This window comes from Schistocerca nitens, chromosome 3 (genome assembly GCF_023898315.1).
Source record: "Schistocerca nitens isolate TAMUIC-IGC-003100 chromosome 3, iqSchNite1.1, whole genome shotgun sequence".
In the NCBI taxonomy this organism is placed as follows: domain Eukaryota; kingdom Metazoa; phylum Arthropoda; class Insecta; order Orthoptera; family Acrididae; genus Schistocerca; species Schistocerca nitens.
The window spans coordinates 206913710-206935956 of record NC_064616.1 but is presented as its reverse complement, the minus strand read 5'-3'; the positions used below and the strand labels follow the sequence as shown (position 1 = coordinate 206935956).

Sequence of the window (22247 nt, the reverse complement as noted above, 5' to 3'; positions counted from 1 at the left end):
AGAGACTGCTGGTGTTCACCACCAGCAGGAGATGATGTACTACACTTCATCGTGTATCATCCACCCTGATGCCACCCACTCCGACCAGGGCACCTTCAAGCCGCAGCAAAGGTCACCCGGCAGGATGGCCATTGCCGGGAGTCCCAATGCCTCAGGGGGATGGGCGTCTACCGCTTGGCATAGGTGGGGAGTTAATGGAGCAGGCATCAGCAGAGCGAGACCTGTGTGGTCAGGGGGCTACAACCAACAGGGTACATGGCGGCCCCACCACAATGGACTGGCTACTGTGCTGGATATCAGGTGCAAAGAAGTCCATGTTCATCGTCGACGCAGAAATCGTCACAGCATAGTGCATGGTGGAAAACACACCCAGGAAGGTGTCCTTGCCCACAAGATAGAGAATGGGCATGACTACAATGCAACGAGGAGAAAATGGGCTAAAGATATCAATGCACGATGGACACTTAGCACTTTGTAAGGCGAAACAGCATAGTTGCCCCAATCCTTAAGCCAGGCAAGAACCCAATGTGTCTCAACAGCTACTGGTTGAGTCGCCTGATCAACATAGCCTGTAAGCTGCTTGAAAGAATGGTTACCTGCATATTATGATGGGTTCTCGAATCTTGTGGCCTTCTGACCTCCTATCAGTCCTGTTTTCAGGAGGGATGGTCCACTACCAACTATCTGCTTAGATGGGAAGCAGCAATTTGATAGGTTTTTTCTAACCGCCAACACCTTATCACAATATTTTTAGATCTGCATAAGGCATATTACACAGCATGGCAGGCTCACAGTTTACCTGCTCTCCATGACTGGATGTTTCAAGGCACCTTACAAGTTTTTATCCCACTGGTTGTTGGCTCTAGCCAACAAGCATCTGAATCTTCATCTGTCAATCGCTGAAGGTTCTAAAAAAAAAAATCAGACTAAGATAAATGGTCCATTCCTTTGCCAACTTAAGAGTTCTTGTTCAATAGTGTCGCCATGATACCCTCAACCGACTGAACTTCTAATTGCCAGTGGGCACCGCCATCTGTTTTTCTGTCCTGGAATCTGCAGGCCAACCCAGAGAAAATGCCGATGACTCCCTCGATCTCATGGAACACAATTCTCCAACCTTTGCGCCCTGTAGCAGTTAGTCTCGGAAGGCTTGCACTCAGCAGCCAGCGAAGTGATACCTCTTCATTTTTTCCCCTGCTGCCCTTTCCCCCATCATCATTCTCCATCAATGGCATGTTCACAGCCTTAGATCCAACAAAGAGGAATTAAGACTGCTCTTCGAATCACAGGAGTCAGGAAACAAAATTGCAATCTCACGACTGCTTTGACCTCTCGCATTCCTTTCTGTTGTGCTTTGACCTTCCCATTGAGGATGACATTCAGTCTCATGGCAGTCATGCTGCTCATCTGGAATGAGGTTCATAGTCAAACGATCTCACTGAATACCTGGCAACTAGCTGTTGCAGTCCGCATTTTCCTTCCTCACTTCACCTTTCCTCTTTGTAACACCTACACCCCTCCAGCCTTCGGTGTCACCAAAGCAGACTTCCTCCAGCTTATTCACCCCTTTTTGCTGCTTGGAGGCTAATGTGCACCATCCCTTTTGGGGCTCCTCAAGAACCTTTCAGAGAGGTGCCTTCTTGGCTGATCTTCTCAGTCAGCTCAACTTCACCTGCCGTAACTCTGGAGTGCTCGCATTCCTTCCTGACTCCATGCACACCTGTTCCAATTCGGACCTGCCCAACTTGCCAGTCATCTGGCCTGTTCTCTTTCACGTACTGTAACGACCACTTCCCGTGCGCTATCAGTTTGCTGACTCCTACAACACCTACTGTAAACCCAACTGGCAGCTTTCTAATGCCGACTGGAGGCTTTACTCCACCTGGGCAACCTTCACTGAACATAATTTCCCCAGTTGTGATGACCAGGTAGAATACCTTACAAATGTTATCCTTGTTGTTGTTGTTGTTGTCTTCAGTCCTGAGACTGGTTTGATGCAGCTCTCCATGCTACTCTATCCTGTGCAAGCTTCTTCATCTCCCAGTACCTACTGCAACCTACATCCTTCTGAATCTACTTAGTGTATTCATCTCTTTGTCTCCCTCTACGATTTTTACCCTCCACACTGCCCTCCAATACTAAATTGGTGATCCCTTGATGCCTCAGTACATGTCCTACCAACCGATCCCTTCTTCTAGTCAAGTTGTGCCACAAACTCCTCTTCTCCCCAACCTTATTCAATACTTCCTCATTAGTTATGTGAGCTACCCATCTAATCTTCAGCATTCTTCTGTAGCACCACATTTCGAAAGCTTCTATTCTCTTCTTGTCCAAACTATTTATCGTCCATGTTTCACTTCCATACATAGCTACACTCCATACAAATACTTTCAGAAAAGACTTCCTGACACTTAAATCAATACTCGATGTTAACAAATTTCTCTTCTTCAGAAACGCTTTCCTTGACATTGCCAGTCTATACTTTACATCCTCTCTACAATATCAGTTATTTTGCTCCCCAAATAGCAGAACTCCTTTACTACTTTAAGTGTCTCATTTCCTAATCTAATTCCCTCAGCATCACCCGACTTACTTCTACTACATTCCATTATCCTCGTTTTGCTTTTGTTGATGTTCATCTTATATACTCCTCTCAAGACACTGTCCATTCCATTCAACTGCTCTTCCAAGTCCTTTGCTGCAGAATGTTCCATTCCTTGCACTTCATCTTTACTGCTCCGTGTCCTGGTTCCTTGGTGGACAGATGCATGCCATGATTTATTCGCACTCTGAGATGTGCTCTCTCCGTTTTTCACTGTTGCCCTCAAATTTTGAACAGTATTCATTACAAACAGTTGCGTGTGCAGTATCGTCGCATTCTTCGGGACAGCAAAAAAGCCAGCTGGATTTAGTTTGTTAGTCCTTCTAACAGTTCCACTCCATCTTCCGTCATGTGGGCCAATCTCTGAAGGCTCCCTGGAACCAACGTCCATTCTCTAATTTCTGGCATAAGAATAGCAGATGATGTCATAGTGGACCCCACACCTTGGTCCACTATTTTGTGGAGAGTTCGAGCTCCACTCACCATCACCCTGCCTTCCTCTATCAGAAACAAGTGGAGGTGGCTCAGGCAATACCTTTCTCTTCCCAGAATCCCGAGTGCTACAATACCGCCTTCACTAGGATAGAGCTAGATCACGCTCTTGCTTCATCCTGATCCTCTGCCACAGGGCCAGACGCTGTTCACATTCAGATGTTGCAGCACCTTTCTCTTGAGGGCAAACACTTTCTCCTTCGTACGTGAAATCACATCTGGGAAGGGGGGGCACATTTTCCAGATGCTGGCGTGAAGCCAGTCATACCCATACCTAAGCCTGGTAAGGACAAACACCTTGCTTTAGCTACTGTCCCATTTCTCTCACCAGCTGTGTGTGGAAGGTGATGGAATGTATGATTTATGCCTGGCTGGTATGGTGGCTCAACTCTCACAATTTACTAGCCACTGTACAGTGTGGATTTCGAGGGCGCTGTTGCGCAGTTGAATATCCCGTCACTTTGTCCACCCATGTCATGAAAGGTTTTCTGTAGAAATACCAGACACTGTCCATGTTTTTCAATTTGGAGAAAGCCTATGACACCTGCTGGAGTACTGGTATACTCCGTACTCTCTATACGTGGGGCTTCTGAAGCCACCAGCCACACTTCCTTCAGGAAATTTTAAAAGGCAGTTTTCAAGATACGTGTTGGGTCTCCATGAACAGCATCTTCAGCAATGTATCGTCTTTACTCATGGAGCATAGACAATGGCTTTTGTTTTTCCACCGACAAAACTGTTTGTATAAATTTCTGGCAGTGCAGTTATTTCTTCCACCGTCTTCATATATTGGGCCTGTTGCTCTTCCTTTCATTGAAACTACGAAATTCCTGGGGCAGATGCTCTATAGGAAACTCTTGTTCCTCCCACATCTTACCTGGCAGCCCACTGTATGTGGTCCCTCAGTATCCCACGTGTCCTCAGAGCTACTTCCTGGGGAGCAGACTGAACCACCTTCCTCCATTTGTAGTGATCCTTTGTCTGTTCAAAGCTAGCCTATGGGTGTTTCCTTTATGTATCTGCACATCTGTACATTTCATGCCGTCTCAATACAATCCATAATTGTGGCATCCATTTCGCCACTGGCCTTTTACACTAGCCTGGTTGAGAGTTTGTATGCAGAAACTGCTGAACTACCACCAACTGTTTTTCTGCCCTGGACTTCCCAGACAGACAGAAGGAGAATGCCGATGCCTCTGTAGCCTTCATGGAACAGGACCCTCCAGTCTCTGTGCCTTGTAGCAGTGAACCTTTGAAGGCTGGCACTTGGCAGGCACTGACGTGACACCCCTTCATGTTTTCCTTGTCTTGACTCTCCTCCAATGGAACGTTCGTGGCCTTCGACCCAACAAAAGAGGATTTACGGCTGCTTTTGGAATTGCAGCATCCACTTGTACTCTGCCATCAGGAAACAAAATTTCATCCTCAAGACCGCTTTGAGCTTTCGCATTTCTTCCATATCCGTTTTGACCTTACCTCAGAGGCCGGCATCCTATCTCATAGGGGAATCATGCTGCTCATAGGGGATGGCAGTCATAGTTAACCCATCTCCCTGACTACCCATCTGAAAGTTGTTTCAGTTCTTTTCCTTCCTCATTTGACCTCTTTCCTTTGTATCGTTTACATCCATCTGTCATTCAATGTCACCAGGGCAGACTTCCTCCAGATTATTGGGCAGCTGCCTCACCCAATTCCGCTGCTCAGTGACCTTAATGTGCACCATCCTCTCTGGGGTTCTTCCAGAACCTGTCTGAGAGATGACCTCATGGCCGACTTCCTTGAACAACATAACCTCTTTTGCCTTAACATAGAACCACCCACATTCCTTTCAGACTCCTTTCAGACTCCTCACACACCTATTCCCATTTGGGCCTGTCCTGCTGCACTGCCCAGCTTGCCCTTCATCTCGAGTGGTCCATTCTTTCTGATGCCTACTAGAGTGGCCATTTCCCATGTGCTATCATTTTGCTGACTCCTACCCCACCTGCATGCACACCCAAATCGCAGCTTACTAAGGCCGACTGGAGGCTTTACTCCTCCCTGGCAACCTTCAACAAACAAGATTTCCCCAGTTGTGATAACCAGGTGGACTACCTCACCAGCATTATCCTTATTGCTGCAGAACATTCCATTGCTCACACTTGCTCTTTACCACACTGTGTTCCCCCTGTGGGTCTGGAGGTTAGAATAGGTCCGAGGTATTCCTGCCTGTTGTACAAGGCGACTTAAAGGAGTTCCACATGTTTCGGCCATTATGTGATGGTCCCCTGTAGGGTTTGACCTCCATTCTTCAAAATTTTGCCGAAGAGTCAGCCAGAAGTTGCAGGTCTTTAGTACATGTTGCCTTGGGTAAATGTTCAGGTGTTGGATTCATCTGATTGTGAATTTAATCAGGTCCCGGAGCTGCGATGTGGGGTGAGACAAGAGCCTGGAGTAGTTACCAAGCAGTGAAAGATTCATAATAGGATTCAGCCTAGTGGGGAGTGAAACATAAGGGTGAAATATGCTTTTCGAATAATTTATAGAATATGCCCCAATCATTTAATTAAGGCTAAAATACATCGAGAATAAATTTTCTCTGTGTAAATAAATCTGTAAAATAAGGAGAAAAGGTCACGATTTAAGGTAGGGAATGTATTTTTGTGCTGCTCCAATACAGAATATTCCAGAGAAATTTTATATATTGCTCTATAAAACAAGTTTAAGGCAGTCACCATAGTTTGTTTTCGGACTATATAAAAGCAGGAGCTGGGAGCGCGCGCGTGCGCTCTCTCTCTCTCTCTCTCGTTTTCGATGGTTGTTTCACAAAATGCAAGTGTTCCTATTGCATCTGTAACTTTTGGTTAAATAATTATGCCAATGTAACTATAAGAGCCACATTTGAATTAAGAACCTGTTTTCCATTAATGCCACATCTCAATTTATTATGTTGCATTTTCGAACTTTTTCAGGCTGCACCGAAGGAGGATAGTTGCCGACGAATTGTTTGGTGACCACAGCCAAACGCTACTAGTGTTCAATTGGCATTTACTTTATCAAACTCTTATTTCAGCGTCCTTGAGATCTCTTTTACCGATCTTTTCTATCAGTATCCAGAAATGGTAATTACACACACTGTGTAAATGAGATCTGTCGCTGGTCTCTAAACAATGGCGTCGGTCAATGTTCTCGTCGATCTGATGCTGGATGGTGGAATGCAGTTTCATGCCAAACGAAAAAAAATTTCCATCCACCATTTCACTGTTTCAGGAGCTTTGCCACCAGCAGAAGTGATTAATAACGTTTATAATACTATATAGGGGAAATATTGTAAGGGGGCTTCGACTTGTCATTTCTGCAGTAGAAACTTAGCCAGATAGAAAGAAGGTGACAATGCCATTGCAAATTGGATTGCACGGTGTTCTGCAAGAAGCAATGAACCGGTGCAAAGACTACCCTGGTGGACAAGAGCCAGCATAGGCATACAAAGGTCAGTTTTCTTAGAAGCACCCAACAATGGCAGTCAGTCACTCTGGCATTGGCATGGAAATGATAAGATCCCCAGAAAGAGGTCACTGTTGCAAAGGTCATAGTGAAATGACCAATGTACCAAAGCCACAATATAACAGAAAAGACTGTTAGATCAATAGCTGAAAAGGTGCCACGGGTGGCACTGGAGTGGGTGGGAGAACCATTGTTGACGTGGCACAGTTCATGGTCCATGAGAAGCTGTTCAATCAGAAGAACCCTATATGACAAAGTGGTACTCCCTCCACAAGTGGTGGCATGCACAGACGTGCCCAAGTAGGAGAAAAGGGGAGGGGGGAGGGGAGAGGAAAGTTATTGGATGAAGGTGGCCTGAATGCAGGTGGGAAAAGTTGCAAATGCTGATCGCTCATGTTGCTTGCCCCCCACACTGCTACTGCTTCCAATGCAGTACACAGGGGAATCCAATCACTGATGACATCTGTGCGAATCAATGTACTGACCCTTCTGATGCCCTCTCAGGACTAACACAGTTCCGACAGAACGCAGAATTATCACGAAGCATTTGAGACTGGTCACTAGCTAAGTGCATTTCTTGGAGAGCAATGCAAATCTCAGAAGAGGAGGAAATAAGGTGGTTTAGCCCTGGTAAGTGACAGTAATACTCATCACATCATTGGTAGCCCAGTTTGGTGTGAAGGGACCAGGAAGCAGCACTGCCTGTCGCCAGTGGGGATGGAATCACATCCACAAACATTGGCCCAGAATCCGACTTTGTGGGGGGCTCTAGCACCTTTGGGGGCACTAGAGGACACTTGTCCCAATTCTCCTCCTCCTCCTTTTTCTACTACCTTCTTGAAGTGATTGTTCACAACTGCTGCATTTTGGGAGTGTCATGCAGCTATATGACATATGCCGTAAGTACAAACACCTGAAACACCACATAGGTGGTGGGACATATGGTTTCACAACACACCTGTGTGACATGTCCTTAACCTTCTCCAGGAGAACGTTCCCTGTATCCTGACAATTATCCTTGGGCTCTTTTTGTACACATGTGACAAAATGTACCCCTTGCCACTGGAGATTAGTGTGAAGTTCTTAATCTTTTTGGAGTGTAAGAGCTCTATGAAAGCTGATTCCTTGAAGCACATTCAAAGTTGTGTGTGGGGTAGTCCTCACAGGTACGTTGCCTAGACAATCATGTATGAAGTGCTATCGGTTCAACAGCAGAGGAACCTTTAACTAAATAGAACCATGCTTCACTAAATTTTTCTTCAATGTTTTCAACAACAACAACAACAACAACAACAACAAATGGTTTCATTGCAGGAAGCATCTCCCAATCAGTCCGAGTACACACAAAGTATTGTGTGAAGTGGTCACTCCCAGATATGTGGCTTGCCCCTCTTCCCATGGTGTAGCCATGAAGGAAACTTTGTGGGCTCTAATCCCTCTGCATTGTAATAATCTTTTCCATCTCAAAAGACTGCTGGGGCCTTGCAGCCAACAACAGAAGAAAGTTAGTCATTTTATGATGTACTCAAGAGAAACTACGGATGGAATGTCCACCCAGACAAAGCCCCTCTTGCCTGGGTAAGTGTTACACAACTGAGGTGTGACAGGTTCCTACAAGCTGCCCCCAACAACTGTGCCAGATTAAAAGACATCCATCTCACTGGTGCGTAGCACACCTAGAATTGATGGATTTTCTTATAGAGGTCTTTACCATCCTCACAATCCAGACGACTAAGAAAGGTCCCTATTACCTGTAACATACCACCGTCCACCACCGTGCTATATGGTGGTCACTTAAATGTGCCCACAGCTTATGGTTCCAAAGAACTAGCAGCACACTCTGGCCACCAGCTCAGGAAACCCAAGTGTCCAAAACTGAAAACTACATCAAAGTAGGGTTGGCATCACGAAGAACATCCAATGGTAAGGCAGATGGGGAAAGAGAATAGTTGGACTTGCAGCATGGAAAGTGAAGCAGCACTGCAAGGGATGGTGGCCCATGACAGCCAAGCACATAACTCATGAAAGTGACGAGAGCCCCCTGGCGGGAGGGGGGATTTGGGCTAGGTGATTTTTCCAGAAAGTGACTTAACGTTATGACCTGTGTGCATGCATTTTAGCAGTGTTGATGGTAAGTGTTTGGGTGTGATGGCGAGTGTTCACCGAGTCTGAACTAGACAAAATTTGAGATCAACATGTGCTGGTAGAGGCAAGGCTGTTTCATCCTCTCTACAGGTGAGCTTGCACATTGCGCTGCTTTGAATTCCATCTGCAGTGATCTGAGGTTTTACATAGACTCCCAACACACGTGTATGATGTACGCACAGTTTTTTAAAAAAGTTATGACACAATCAAATTAGTTCTCATGGGTCTCAAAGTGTGCCCACATACTGATTATGATTTACCATTTCCCTGAAAAATGTAGTGAATGATTACTGTATTCCATATCATTATAGATTTCCATAACAAGGATAATCAATTTATGCCATCTTGTTTGCTTTTTGACCAGAATTCATTAAGGAAAGCTGCACCAAAATCATTACACATTTTACATTCTATGATGTAGGATTTTGCTTGGATTTTTAATGAAATTGAGAAGTGTGATTATCTAAAATCTGACAACTACTGCTGTGTGCAAGGGAAATTATTATGTTATTTCCACATCTATAGAATGTTTTGTATTATGTGTCACAAACATGTAAAAATATTAACAATAATGTGTTTAACTTGTAGTTAATTATGGGGGATGCTAGTACTGGACATGCCAGTAGTCAAACAGGAGTGACTTTCTTCTGACCAATGCCAGCCTTAGTTAGCAGCCATTTCGATCTGAAGTCGTTATGGAAGGCTCTATATGGAAAAATCGTGTTAAGTGGGTAAAGCATGAAAAGGGTTCGAAGGGTGACAAAGGCAGATGTATATCGAGGAGAGAGAAATTGGTACTCCTTGCTCGGCATTCGTGGTCTCAGTATAGGCCATCGTGTTTGCGATAGCGTGGGAGCTGCAGAGTTTGATCTTATGTAGATAAATAGTTTTTACATACCAGGTGCTTTGATACAGTTTGAACTACTTTACATTCCTTGAGGAATATCCACTGAGCTTATTAGAATACATTTTGCTTAGTTCAAGGTGTAAAAATATTACTCCACAAACATTTAATAACTTACAGAATGGTCACCATGTTATATGCACAAATTAATAAAGATTTTGTACAAGAATATTTGTTTCTTTCTTATTCATTAACCTTACAGACATCTTTGAAAGAAACCTTAAGAGCTGTTGTATCTGACTAGCATAAGTCTTCTCATGTGCTGTTGTAGTCTAGGGACCAGTTGGCAGTGGGGTGGTGTCACAATGTCAAAGTTCTAGAAAAGTGTTTATAGCAGTATGCACATTGTGAGCCCTATGACTCAAAAATTACAAAGGTCCAGGGTATTTTTCATTATATCTGAAGTAGAGATAGCACAGCTATATATTTCATGTGTTCCATGTAATCAACATATCTTCCCATCAAATAGAATTCCTGTGTTGAGTCAAGGTCTCAAAATAGTTCAAATGGCTCTGAGCACTATAGGACTTAACATCTGAGTCATCAGTCTCCTACAACTTAGAACTACTTAAACCTAACTAACCTAAGGACATCACACACATTCATGCCCGAGGCAGGATTCGAACCTGCGACCGTAGCGGTCGTGCGGTTCCAGACTGTAGAGACTAGAACCGCTCTGCCACTCCGGCCGGCCTGTCAAGGTCTCTGCTATCAAGTTGGTTGGTTGGTTTGGGGAAGGAGACCAGACAGCGAGGTCATCGGTCTCATCGGATTAGGGAAGGAAATCGGCCGTGCCCTTTGAAAGGAACCATCCCGGCATTTGCCTGGAGCGATTTAGGGAAATCACGGAAAACCTAAATCAGGATGGCCGGACGCGGGATTGAACCGTCGTCCTCCCGAATGCGAGTCCAGTGTCTAACCACTGCGCCACCTCGCTCGGTCTGCTATCAAGTAAAGATGCTTTAGTGAGTGTATACTGGTGTACGAGTACTGCTTTTCCACATCTACAAGCTCTTTGCGTGAGGTGTGTTCATGGCAGTCGCAAATGCATATTTGTATGCATCAGCCTGTGGTCTACAAATATGACAGAAGCACTTCTTATGGATGAATCAGAAATAAAAGTAAGTCATCTATACAGACATCGTACTCATTAAAAATATCAATGAACACAAGTTGAGGAATAAACCCCCCCTCCAGACACCTGCACATACACGCATGCACGCACCCGAACACACATACAGAAGGCATACAGTACCTCTCTGAATGTAGTAACTATAAATGTGTATGTATTCAAGCACTTGTTTTTTTGTAAGTGGCTTCAAATGTATGTATGTATGTATGTATATATATGGGTTGCAGTAGTTATTTGAAGATTAAGCCTCTTCATCAGAAGTTGTGGTCTGATAATTTGCTTTCATATATATTTGCACGCAGTCAGTTTGGCAATTGTACTACACAGGTATGTGAAGGACTGTGGGTTCCATAGCATACGCTCCTCCATATTGTTACATGCCTAGAGTGAATCATATAAACATGTCAGCTGTGTGAGGATATACGGAGTATGATTGCTGCATGTCTGTCTGTGTGCCCTCTCCCATTATCACAGTGCCATGGAAAACCGCCATATAAGGAACTGTTATCAACAGCCTACTGTAGTCTGCCGTGATCTATTGTAGACCACCACAATCAGTGAGATGTGTGTTGTCATTAACATATTATTAGTGGCAGGGTTTGGTTTCTGTCAGACCACAATATTACTGAGCCTTTCCAGTCTACATCGAAGAGAAGGGTGCATGATCACTATCCACCTCCAAAACTATCGTCACCTGATCATGTCAGTATTTTTCACGAGAATGGAACAAGGTTCCCTTGAAAAAAGAAAACCATACAAAATGTGTATTTATCCATTCCAAGGCCACTGGGAACACACTGAATGCCAAAGGCCTTCCCACACTACATTAGGCATAGTAATGTTCCTGCTCCACTACAGTTGACGCAGCACAGCCACATGTGTGTATACGTCAGGTGCTGGAGTCTACTTCTACCCTTGCTACAGGTCTAGCCTGGTCAGTGTAATACATGAGGGTGGTGATGGCAGAATCTGTAACACAAGGACATTGAAGTCAGAAGTGTAGACTCTTTCCTCTCTGCCATGGTAGTCCCTTCTCTACCAGGCAGGTGAGCATCAAATACAGGCACACTGTCTTGCGACAATTTGCTAACCTACAGGACATGGCGGATGCAGAACCCTGCCTTTGTTGCATGGGAGGCAAGTTTGTGTGGTGACTGAATATGTCATTGAAATTATTGCAAAACTTTTTCCAGAGAGGCAACCTGCACTGAGGCACAGTTTTGTTGTGGGGTGAATGGTACACTGCACCAGCTAAGGGCGAGAGTTATTTAGAGTTGCTCTGTACTATGCATGTAACCTTGGTAGTCAGCAGCCATCTTTTGACTAAACTGCCACCTGCCTGAGAATCCGCTGTCAGGATCCCTATATGGGATAATTAACGTGTTGAAAAATGTGCACGGAAGGCTTCTGGCCTTGGTGTGGCTCCTACCAAATACAGTGTCTATACAGTGTCTTCCCATTACTGTCGATGCTGGCTGGGGTCGGCACCCCTATCTGTGTTAACTGAATGACAAGGAGCAACAGGCATATCTGGGCATGTCACTTCACAATGCCACCTCCCACCTTGCATGCGACTTGGTGAGGGTTCAGGCATCGAGGGGTGGGGTGGAAGACAGGGAAATGTAGCAGTTTTATTCCTCATGGTACTGCGAGCTGGACTCGTGTGACATGAGATGGCCAGGATACACAGTTTGCAACTTCACTTATCCCCTCTCCATACTTCCTATGGTGAGGGAATTAACAATGGTGTATTGTGGGTGTTCCTTCTAAACTCAGGTAAGAGAGCTTAATCAACTACAATGTGTGATAAGAGTGCAATGTTTTGTTTTGCAGTGGCTGATGGGCATTTGTTTTAAACTTAAAACATCCAAATACTGTGTGTGTGTGTGTGTGTGTGTGTGTGTGTGTGTGTGTGTGTGTGTGTGTGTGTGTGTGTGTGTGTGTATGTGTGTGTGAATGCATTGTTTTAAACTCGTGCAGGCAACCTTAAGGACCTACAGCTTTTTGGTAGATATTAAGCTGGCTTTACCTTAGGACAAGGCACCACCACCACCACCACCACCACCACCACCACTACCACTACCACTACCACTACTACTACTACTTGTATTTTATTATTCACAATACTTAACTAATTCTTTTTTTACTAGGACTAGATGCAATCGATTCCCATGTTGTCAGCATTTCTCTTATTACGCCCGATTTTGCTGCTTTGCTGTGACTGCCGCCTAGTCCTCCTCCTCCTCCTCCTCCTCCGAAGTCCTCTCAACAACTTCCGGCTGTGAAACATACTGCAACTCCATAAGCTCTTCGGTGGTCATTTCTTGACTGTGATCTTCCACAAGCTCATCGATATCATTGTTATTCACTTCTAGTCCCACGCTCTTGGCCAGAGACACAATCTCGTTGACTAAATGCTCAAATTCCTCAGTCACACATTCGATGACACACACTGGCCAAATATTCTTCCAAGCAGGAGTGAGACATCTCTTGGTAACCCCTTCCCACACCTTTTCAATCATCTCGATGCAGACAATGATGTTGAAATGATATTTCCGAAACACTCTGAGAATGAGATTGGTAGCTTCAGTCAACTCAAAGCAACGTTCAAAGAGTGCTTTAGTGTAGACTTCTTAAAGTTAGAAATAATCGGCTGGTCCACAGGCTGGAGTAATGGATGTTAATTAATTGAAATTCTTCAAGGAAGTGATCTTGTAGGCCGGGAGAATGGGCAGGGGCACTGTCCATAACGAGTAAGACACGGAGTGGCAGATTCATCTGCAGCAAATATTTTTTCCACCAAAGGACCAAACACTTCATTGATCCAACTAAAAAAAACTTCACACAAGCCTTGTTGTTGGACCTCCACATCACATTTAACCTACTCTTGTGGACTTTACACTTCTTGAAGGCTCATGGAGTTTCTGAATGGTAAAAAAGCAGTGGTTTAGTTTCCAATCACCACTTGCATTGGCGCATAATAGCAGTGCAAGAGGGTCTTTCACTGGCTTGTGACTGGGCAATGCATTCTCCTCTGCTGTTATAAATGTACGCTGCAGCATCTTTTCCCAGAATAGACCAGTCTTGTCACAATTACAAACCTGTTATGGCAGATAACCCTCATAATCTATGAGCATTTGGAAGTTACTGATAAAAGTTCTCTGCTGCCTTTGTGTCAGAGCTGGCTGCTTCGCCATGCCTTACAACGCTGGGGACGCCGGTTCTTCTCTTAAACTGCCTGTACCACCCACAGCTTCCCTTAAACACATCTTCGGCCGCTGATGATCCTGGTGTCTTCTTACTGAGGTCAGCAAAAAAATCAGTCTCGCCTTCTCACAAATGATATTCTTGTTAATTGTGTCGCTTTGCAATTACTTTTCTTTTATCCATATAAGGAGCAACTGCTTGACATCATCCAGAATACAAAATTGTTGAAACTTCCTGGCAGATTGAAACTGTGTGCCCGACCGAGACTCGAACTCGGGACCTTAGCCTTTCACGGGCAAGTGCTCTACCATCTGAGCTACTCATGCCCGGTCCTCACAGCTTTACTTCTGCCAGTATCCCGTCTCCTACCTTCCAAACTTAGCAGAAGCTCTCCTGCGAACCTTGCAGAACTAGCACTCCTGAAAGAAAGGATACTGCGGAGACATGGCTCAGCCACAGCCTGGGGGAGTTTCATATCAGCGCACACTCCGGTGCAGAGTGAAAATCTCATTCTACAAAATTGTTGTTTAGATATTCTTGTCACTCCCTTTGAAGCATATATCACCTTTATCTTATCCTTGTTCTTGAGAATAATGCAAATGGTTGATGTAAACCAATTTTATGTGTGTGTGTGTGTGTGTGTGTGTGTGTGTGTGTGTGTGTGTGTGTGTGTGTGTGTGTGGAGGGGGGAATGGTTTTATGTTTTGTTGCTAAGGTCATTTTCTTTCTCTTATGGTCGTCTTCATGTGACTTATCTTCAGGTACACTTTCACTATATTAAAATTTGCACACACACACAAAAAACCAGTGTGAACACAAGTTTAGCAAAATATGCAACCACAAGCTGCACTAGTCATACTAAATCATTGTCAATTGTTATGTGAGACATTGCTCATTAAGCAATGTCTTTTTTTACAATTTGTTTTTCTTGTTATGCCAATTGTGTGTTACGGGAGGTGCTTGTTAAGCAAGGTTCCACTGTATTACCCTGGTTATCTTTTTGCCACTGCCATTTTTTCCACAGCAATCTAGTGCTGTCACAGCAAAATCGCCTGAAAAGGTGGGCTGGAGGGGAAGGGGTGATGCCAATAAGCCAGTTTAAAAGTACAGCCAGTCAACTGCATGATAAGGACAGATAGGGACATGAAATTTGGCAACACTGCATGACATCATCGTCAGAAATCTTGAAATAATCTGTAAACAATGCAGGACGCCGGGATGAACATTGCCCCACTACTTGCTCTTTCTTGGAATGGGGGCTTGAAAACTCTTCAGAAATATTGGAGATTCCACGTGTCAGATGAGCACAGCTTTAATGAAGAAGAAATGAAACCACCCACAAGATCCAAAGGAGTAGGACCTGTTCAAGTCCAGGCCATTCCTCACGTGTCGGCAATATTTTGGCAAAATTATGCGGAATCATGAGGAAACATTATGTCAAACTAATCTTCTGGCCACCTACAAAGATTTGTGCTCTTCTCTGTTCCATGAAGGACAACCTGGGATTGCGGGGGCTAGAATCTGTAGATTGCCTTGCCAGTATGGAAAAGCCTACACTGGTCAGACTAGATGCAAAATATGTGAAAGTTGCATTAAACATGATCACCGCATTATTCTATCACAACCCTGTAAGTCAGCCATAGCTGAGCATTGTATCCCCACAGGACATTCTACTGATTAAATTAAATTGAAACCCAGACTTTTCAGCTGCTTACAGGTGTTCATAAATATCAATGGAGACAGTTGAAAATGTATGCCCCGAACAGGACTCTAACGGCAGATGCTCTATCCGACTGAGCCATCAATGACACGATCCCTGTGAAACCCACATTTCCAACTTATTGTCCACAAACTACATTTGTAGTGCTCCTGCCCACTATACTCATTACTCGCAACATTCAATCTATCGAACCCTGTAAGTTGGAAATGTGGGTCTCACGGGGAGCATGCCAGAGATAATTCCATGCAGTCACACTATCCTCTGTGTCCTCGATGGCTCAGTCGGATAGAGCACCTGCCATGTAAGCAGGAGATCCCGGGTTCGAGTCCTGGTCGGGGCACACATTTTCAACTGTCCTCATTAATATTTATGAATGTCTGTAAGCAGCTACAAGGGTCTGGATTTCAATGTAATTTCATACTTAAGGAGCTCCAAGGTCACCAATGGCATCTGTTCTTAAAAGCATCACATTCATATATTCTACCGATTGTTCTGCAAAGAAAATATTGGTCTCTACAAGATTATTCTGGGATTCAATTATTAAGGAATTGTGGAAACATGTTGGTGGAATATCTTTGTAATCAAGATGGTGGCTTTCAACTGGATAAGGTGTGGGACCTAGTGATTTTTTTCATTTATTTAGAAATAAGGGCAAACATTAAAACAGGGAGCATACATGTATGATCACCATTACACATGCGCCTGCACTGCATATGTGGAGAAATTTTTTGAAGACTGCGCTAAACTCAACAGAAGTCTTTCACGTGGCAGCTACCTTTGCGCATGCGTCTCCGTGCAACTTTTGGCAAGAAGTTAGTGATGTCAAACAGCAGTCTTCAGTGCAAAACACTCACCTGAAGATGGCTGAGTAGTTGTCAGCTGAAATATCATGGCAAGTAGTTGATGTCATCTGGCTGCAATCTCAAAACTTCATGGAATATGTAATTACTGTTACATAGTCAGTGTCTTATAAAATGGTATGTTCAAAGAGGTCCGAGTCAAATTTTGCCAGTACAACATTTACAAAGTGGCAATACAACTCTAAATTTTCAGAACTAGCAACAATAAAATTAATTTATAGCATAATTAATCAATAAAACTTACAGTTCCTTTTGCTACTAGGAAAACTGCTTCTTGTGTGGCAAGAGAAACATCAGGATCCATTTTCATCAAGTGTTTAATTCTCCCAATAGGCAAACGGACCAGTTTCTCTGCTTTATCTGCCTGGTCATTATTTGCATTACCGTACGGCTGCTCATCTGTGGGCAAGTCATCATCAGCTTTCTCCAAATTCTCTTGTATGGGTAATGTCTTTTCCTTTCCATTCTAGAAAAATATAATAGTAGTGTCAAGCCATTACTTTTCTTAACTGATAATATCTGAAAGAGCATTAGTTTCTAAGGTTTTTATACACCACAAGGCTCATAATACAATAGAAATGAATGTTTGCAACAACATTAATACTCTAGTTATTACTAGGTATTTCTGAGTCAATTTCAGACAAAAGTGTGTTTATCAGGAAGTCATCCTGGCAGCATAAATTTACTGCTACAAAGGCATAATACAAGTAACCTTAATATTTGTTGGCATACTTACAGGCACTGCTGGTGCACTACCATATGCAAAGCTCTGATGCATGTACTATGCGTGAAATACAAACTGTGCAAAAATGTTCATGCATTTTCTGTTGTAAACAGGTCACCTCAAATTCGTCTGAATCTCAGAAGTTGGTGCCATGGCCTGTATGTAATGGTCTTATTTCTTGTGGAACACAAAACGCAGATAATACGAGTTAAGAGTCGACATGGGAATAACTGAAGATGATAACATGTACTCGTGTAACACACAGTTACATAGTACAAGGGACATGAATGTATGGTTGAATGCTAGTAATTAGGTACAGTGTCTAACAACCGAAAAAATGTAAACATCGAAAGGCAAAGTTGAGTTTAGTTGGTTTAAAAGAGGGGGGAAGGGACCAAACTACGAGGTCATTGGTCCCTTGTTCTTAATAAAACAATGCCACACGTGAGAGACTAAAATGGATGAGACATATAACACAAATCGTAAATTAAGGAAAAACCACAAGAACAAAGGAAAGGCAACAAACCCTAAAAGGAACAAAAGAGGACAAGAAAACAACAGATGCTAGAAACAGAAGAGAGTAAAACAAGAAAGCAGATTACAGTGGCTGGCCGACCAAGAGAATAAAAAGGAGAAGCCAGCCACTCTTCAACACATTAAAACTTCCACCCTAAAAGCACTAGGGTGATACAGAGGGACAAAGGACATGCACTAAAACCTACATGAAGTATAAAACCCACTCTAATCGATAAAACATAAGACTATAGTTGCTGTGGAGGCCTTGTCCCCCAACACCAAAAACAGGGTGGTGGGAAAGTTAAAAGTCTGTTGCAGAGAGGGAGGGGGGGAGAGGGAGGGGGGGAGAGGGAGGGGGGGAGAGGGAGGGGGGGAGAGGGAGGGGGGGAGAGGGAGGGGGGGAGAGGGAGGGGGGGGAGAGGGAGGGGGGGGAGAGGGAGGGGGGGAGAGGGAGGGGGGGAGAGGGAGGGGGGGGAGAGGGAGGGGGTGGGAGAGGGAGGGGGTGGGAGAGGGAGGGGGGGGAGAGGGAGGGGGGGAGAGGGAGGGGGGGAGAGGGAGGGGGGGAGAGGGAGGGGGGGAGAGGGAGGGGGGGAGAGGGAGGGGGGGGAGAGGGAGGGGGGGGAGAGGGAGGGGGGGAGAGGGAGGGGGGAGAGGGAGGGGGGAGAGGGAGGGGGGAGAGGGAGGGGGGGAGAGGGAGGGGGGGAGAGGGAGGGGGGGGAGAGGGAGGGGGGGGAGAGGGAGGGGGGGGAGAGGGAGGGGGGGAGAGGGAGGGGGGGAGAGGGAGTGGGGGGAGAGGGAGGGGGGGAGAGGGAGGGGGGGAGAGGGAGTGGGGGGAGAGGGAGTGGGGGGAGAGGGAGGGGGGGAGAGGGAGGGGGGGAGAGGGAGGGGGGGAGAGGGAGGGGGGGAGAGGGAGGGGGGGAGAGGGAGGGGGGAGAGGGAGGGGGGAGAGGGAGGGGGGAGAGGGAGGGGGGGAGAGGGAGGGGGGGAGAGGGAGGGGGGGAGAGGGAGGGGGGGAGAGGGAGGGGGGAGAGGGAGGGGGGGAGAGGGAGGGGGGGAGAGGGAGGGGGGGGAGAGGGAGGGGGGAGAGGGAGGGGGGAGAGGGAGGGGGGAGAGGGAGGGGGGAGAGGGAGGGGGGAGAGGGAGGGGGGAGAGGGAGGGGGGAGAGGGAGGGGGGAGAGGGAGGGGGGGAGAGGGAGGGGGGGAGAGGGAGGGGGGGAGAGGGAGGGGGGGAGAGGGAGGGGGGGAGAGGGAGGGGGGAGAGGGAGGGGGGAGAGGGAGGGGGGAGAGGGAGGGGGGGAGAGGGAGGGGGGAGAGGGAGGGGGGAGAGGGAGGGGGGAGAGGGAGGGGGGAGAGGGAGGGGGGGAGAGGGAGGGGGGGAGAGGGAGGGGGGGAGAGGGAGGGGGGAGAGGGAGGGGGGGAGAGGGAGGGGGGGAGAGGGAGGGGGGGAGAGGGAGGGGGGGGAGAGGGAGGGGGGGAGAGGGAGGGGGGGGAGAGGGAGGGGGGGGGAGAGGGAGCGGGGGGGAGAGGGAGCGGGGGGGAGAGGGAGGGGGGGAGAGGGAGGGGGGGGAGAGGGAGGGGGGGGAGAGGGAGGGGGGAGAGGGAGGGGGGAGAGGGAGGGGGGAGAGGGAGGGGGGAGAGGGAGGGGGAGATTTTTTTTGTTTGGGTTTAAGGGCACTCAACTGCTGGTGTCATTAGCGCCCAGTCACTGTTGTGACAGCACATGGAATCTGGTAAAACTCAAGGGGATGGGGGGACACCAGAAGGACCTGGCAAATATGCAGATAAAATAAGTAAAAAGGTTAAATGTCTTTGGACAAGCCAGTTAAAGTTATAATACGCAGAATACGAGCAGCTGCTCGAGCGTCATCAGCTAAAACATCCGGTAAAGTAGATGGCAGGGACAGGACAACACGAAATTGACTAAAACGGGGACACGACAATAAAACATGGCGCACTGTTAACGCCTGACCACAAGGGCACTGCGGGGCTGGGTCACCGGAGAGCAGGTAGCGGTGGCTAAACCAGCAATGCCCAATCCGCAACCTGGTCAGAAGGACCTCCTCGCGCCGAGATGGTCGGGAGGATGTTGTCCGAGCAGTTGGGAGCGGTTTTACTGCCCGGAGCTTGTTTCCTTGGAGGGATGACCAAGCATCCCACCATAACGACACAAGCCTCTTACATACATCCCCACGAACGTCAGATGACGGGACACAATGGGAGGCTGGCCGAGGCAGGACTGCAGCCTTGGCTGCAGCATCCGCAGCCTCATTCCCAGGCACTCCTACATGTCCGGGAACCCACAGAAAGCTGACAGAACCACTATTATCAGCGAAAGAATGGAGGGACTGCTGTATCCGTTGAATCAAGGGATGGACTGGATAGGGAGCTCCAAGGCTCTGAAGAGCACTGAGTGAGTCAGAGCAGAGTACATACGATGAATGGCGGTGGCGGCGGGCATACTGAACGGCCTGATGGAGAGCAAAAAGATCGGCCGTAAAGCTGGAACACTGGTCGAGGAGCCGGTATTTAAAGGTGGCGGCCCCGACGACAAAGGCACGGCCGACACCATCGTCAGTTTTGGAGCCATCGGTGTAAATAAAGGTGTGACCGGCAAGTCGAGCACGAAGTTCGACAAACCGTGAGCAATACACTGCAGCCGGAGTACCCTCCTTCAGGAGTGAGCTGAGGTCGAGATAAATACGAACCGGAGCCTGGAGCCAAGGTGGTGTCGGGCTCTCACCCTCTCTGAAGGTGGTAGGGAGGGCAAAATCCAATTGTCGAAGCAGGTGACGGAAGCGGACTCCGGGGGGGCAGCAGGGCAGACACATACAACCCGTACTGACGGTCGAGAGAATCGGCGAAGAAGGACTTGTAAGAGGGGTGGTCGGGCATAGACAACAGCCGGCAGGCATACCGACACAGCAGTACGTCGCGCCGGTAGGTCAATGGTAACTCGGCAGCTTCAGCATAAAGACTCTCGACAGGACTAGTGTAGAAGGCTCCGGTCGCAAGACGTATCCCCCGATGGTGGATGGAGTTGAGCCGGCATAAGAGGGATGGCCGAGCGGACGAGTAGACGAAGCTCCCATAATCCAGCTTCGATCTGACTATGGACCGATACAAGCGAAGCAGGACAGTGTGATCCGCTCCCTTAGATGAACCACTAAGAACTCCGGAATGGGAGAACAACGGGACCGAGATGTAAGGATGGCGGAAGGAACACTTTATATCGCCAAAAGTTGATACAAACCGTCTTCTCTTCAGAGAACCGGAAGCCATTTGCCACGCTCCATGAGTAGAGGCTGTCTAGACAACGCTGAAGGCAGCGCTCCAGGACGCATGTTCTCTGGGCACTGCAGTAGATCGCTAAGTCATCGACAAAGAGAGAGCCTGAGACATTAGGTGGAATGCAATCCATAATTGGATTGATCGCGATGGCAAAAAGGGCTACGCTCAAGACGGAGCCCTGAGGCACTCCGTTCTCCTGGAGGAAGACGTCGGACACTACGGAACCCACACGTACCCTAAACTTTCGATCCGTTAAAAAGGAATCAATAAAAAGGGGCAGGCGACCGCGTAGGCCCCACCTGTACATAGTGCGGAGGATACCTCCTCTCCAACAGATATCATAAGCCTTCTCAAAGTTGAAGAACACGGCTACCGTTTGGCGCCTTCGCAAAAAGTTGTTCATGATGAATGTCGACAAGGTCACTAGGTGGTCAACAGCGGAGCGGCGGCGACGAAAGCCGCATTGGACATTAGTAAGTAGCCGTCGAGATTCAAGAATCCAGACTAACCGAGCATTAACCATGCGCTCCATCACCTTACAGACACAGCTTGTAAGAGAAATGGGGCGGTAACTAGAAGGAAGGTGTCTATCCTTCCCGGGTTTGGGTATAGGAACAACAACGGCGTCACGCCAACGCATGGGGACTTGACCTTCGGTCCAGACGCGATTGTAGGTACGAAGAAGGAAGCTTTTGCCTGCCGGAGAAAGGTGTGCCAGCATCTGAACGTGAATGGCATCGGGCGCCGGAGCAGAGGACCGGGACATTGCAAGCGCACGTTCGAGTTCCCACATAGTAAAGGGGGCATTATAAGTTTCCAGATTCAGCGAGTGGAAGGAAGGTCGCCGAGCCTCTTCTGCCTCTTTCCTGGGAAGGAAGGCAGGATGGTAATGGGCGGAGCTTGAAACCTCCGCGAAAAAGCGGCCAAAGGCGTTGGAGACAGCCACAGGATCAACAAGGACCTCATTACCTGAGGTCAGGCCAGGTACCGAGGAGTGGGCCTTAATGCCCGACAGCCGGCGCAGGCTACCCCAAACGACGGAAGAGGGAGTAAAACTGTTAAAGGAGCTGGTGAAAGAGGCCCAACAAGCTTTTTTGCTGTCTTTGATGACTATGGCATTGCGCTCGGAGTCGTTTGTATTCAATACAATTCGCCAACGTAGGATGGCGGCGAA

General features: G+C 47.0%; 1 protein-coding gene and 1 non-coding gene across 2 annotated transcripts in view; one reads left to right on the top strand and one right to left on the bottom strand.

The window, feature by feature from the left end:
• Nucleotides 1-22247, bottom strand: part of LOC126248155 (DNA polymerase epsilon subunit 4) — a 70116-nt gene that overhangs the window by 9314 nt on the left and 38555 nt on the right. Inside the window, exon 2 of the mRNA XM_049948897.1 lies at nt 16790-17011. Within this exon, the coding sequence (XP_049804854.1) occupies nt 16790-17011 (222 nt within the window). The remainder of the gene's footprint in view (nt 1-16789; nt 17012-22247) is intronic.
• On the top strand, nt 15952-16025 carry Trnat-ugu (transfer RNA threonine (anticodon UGU)). Its single transcript has one exon. It is a non-coding gene; the product is annotated as a tRNA-Thr (tRNA).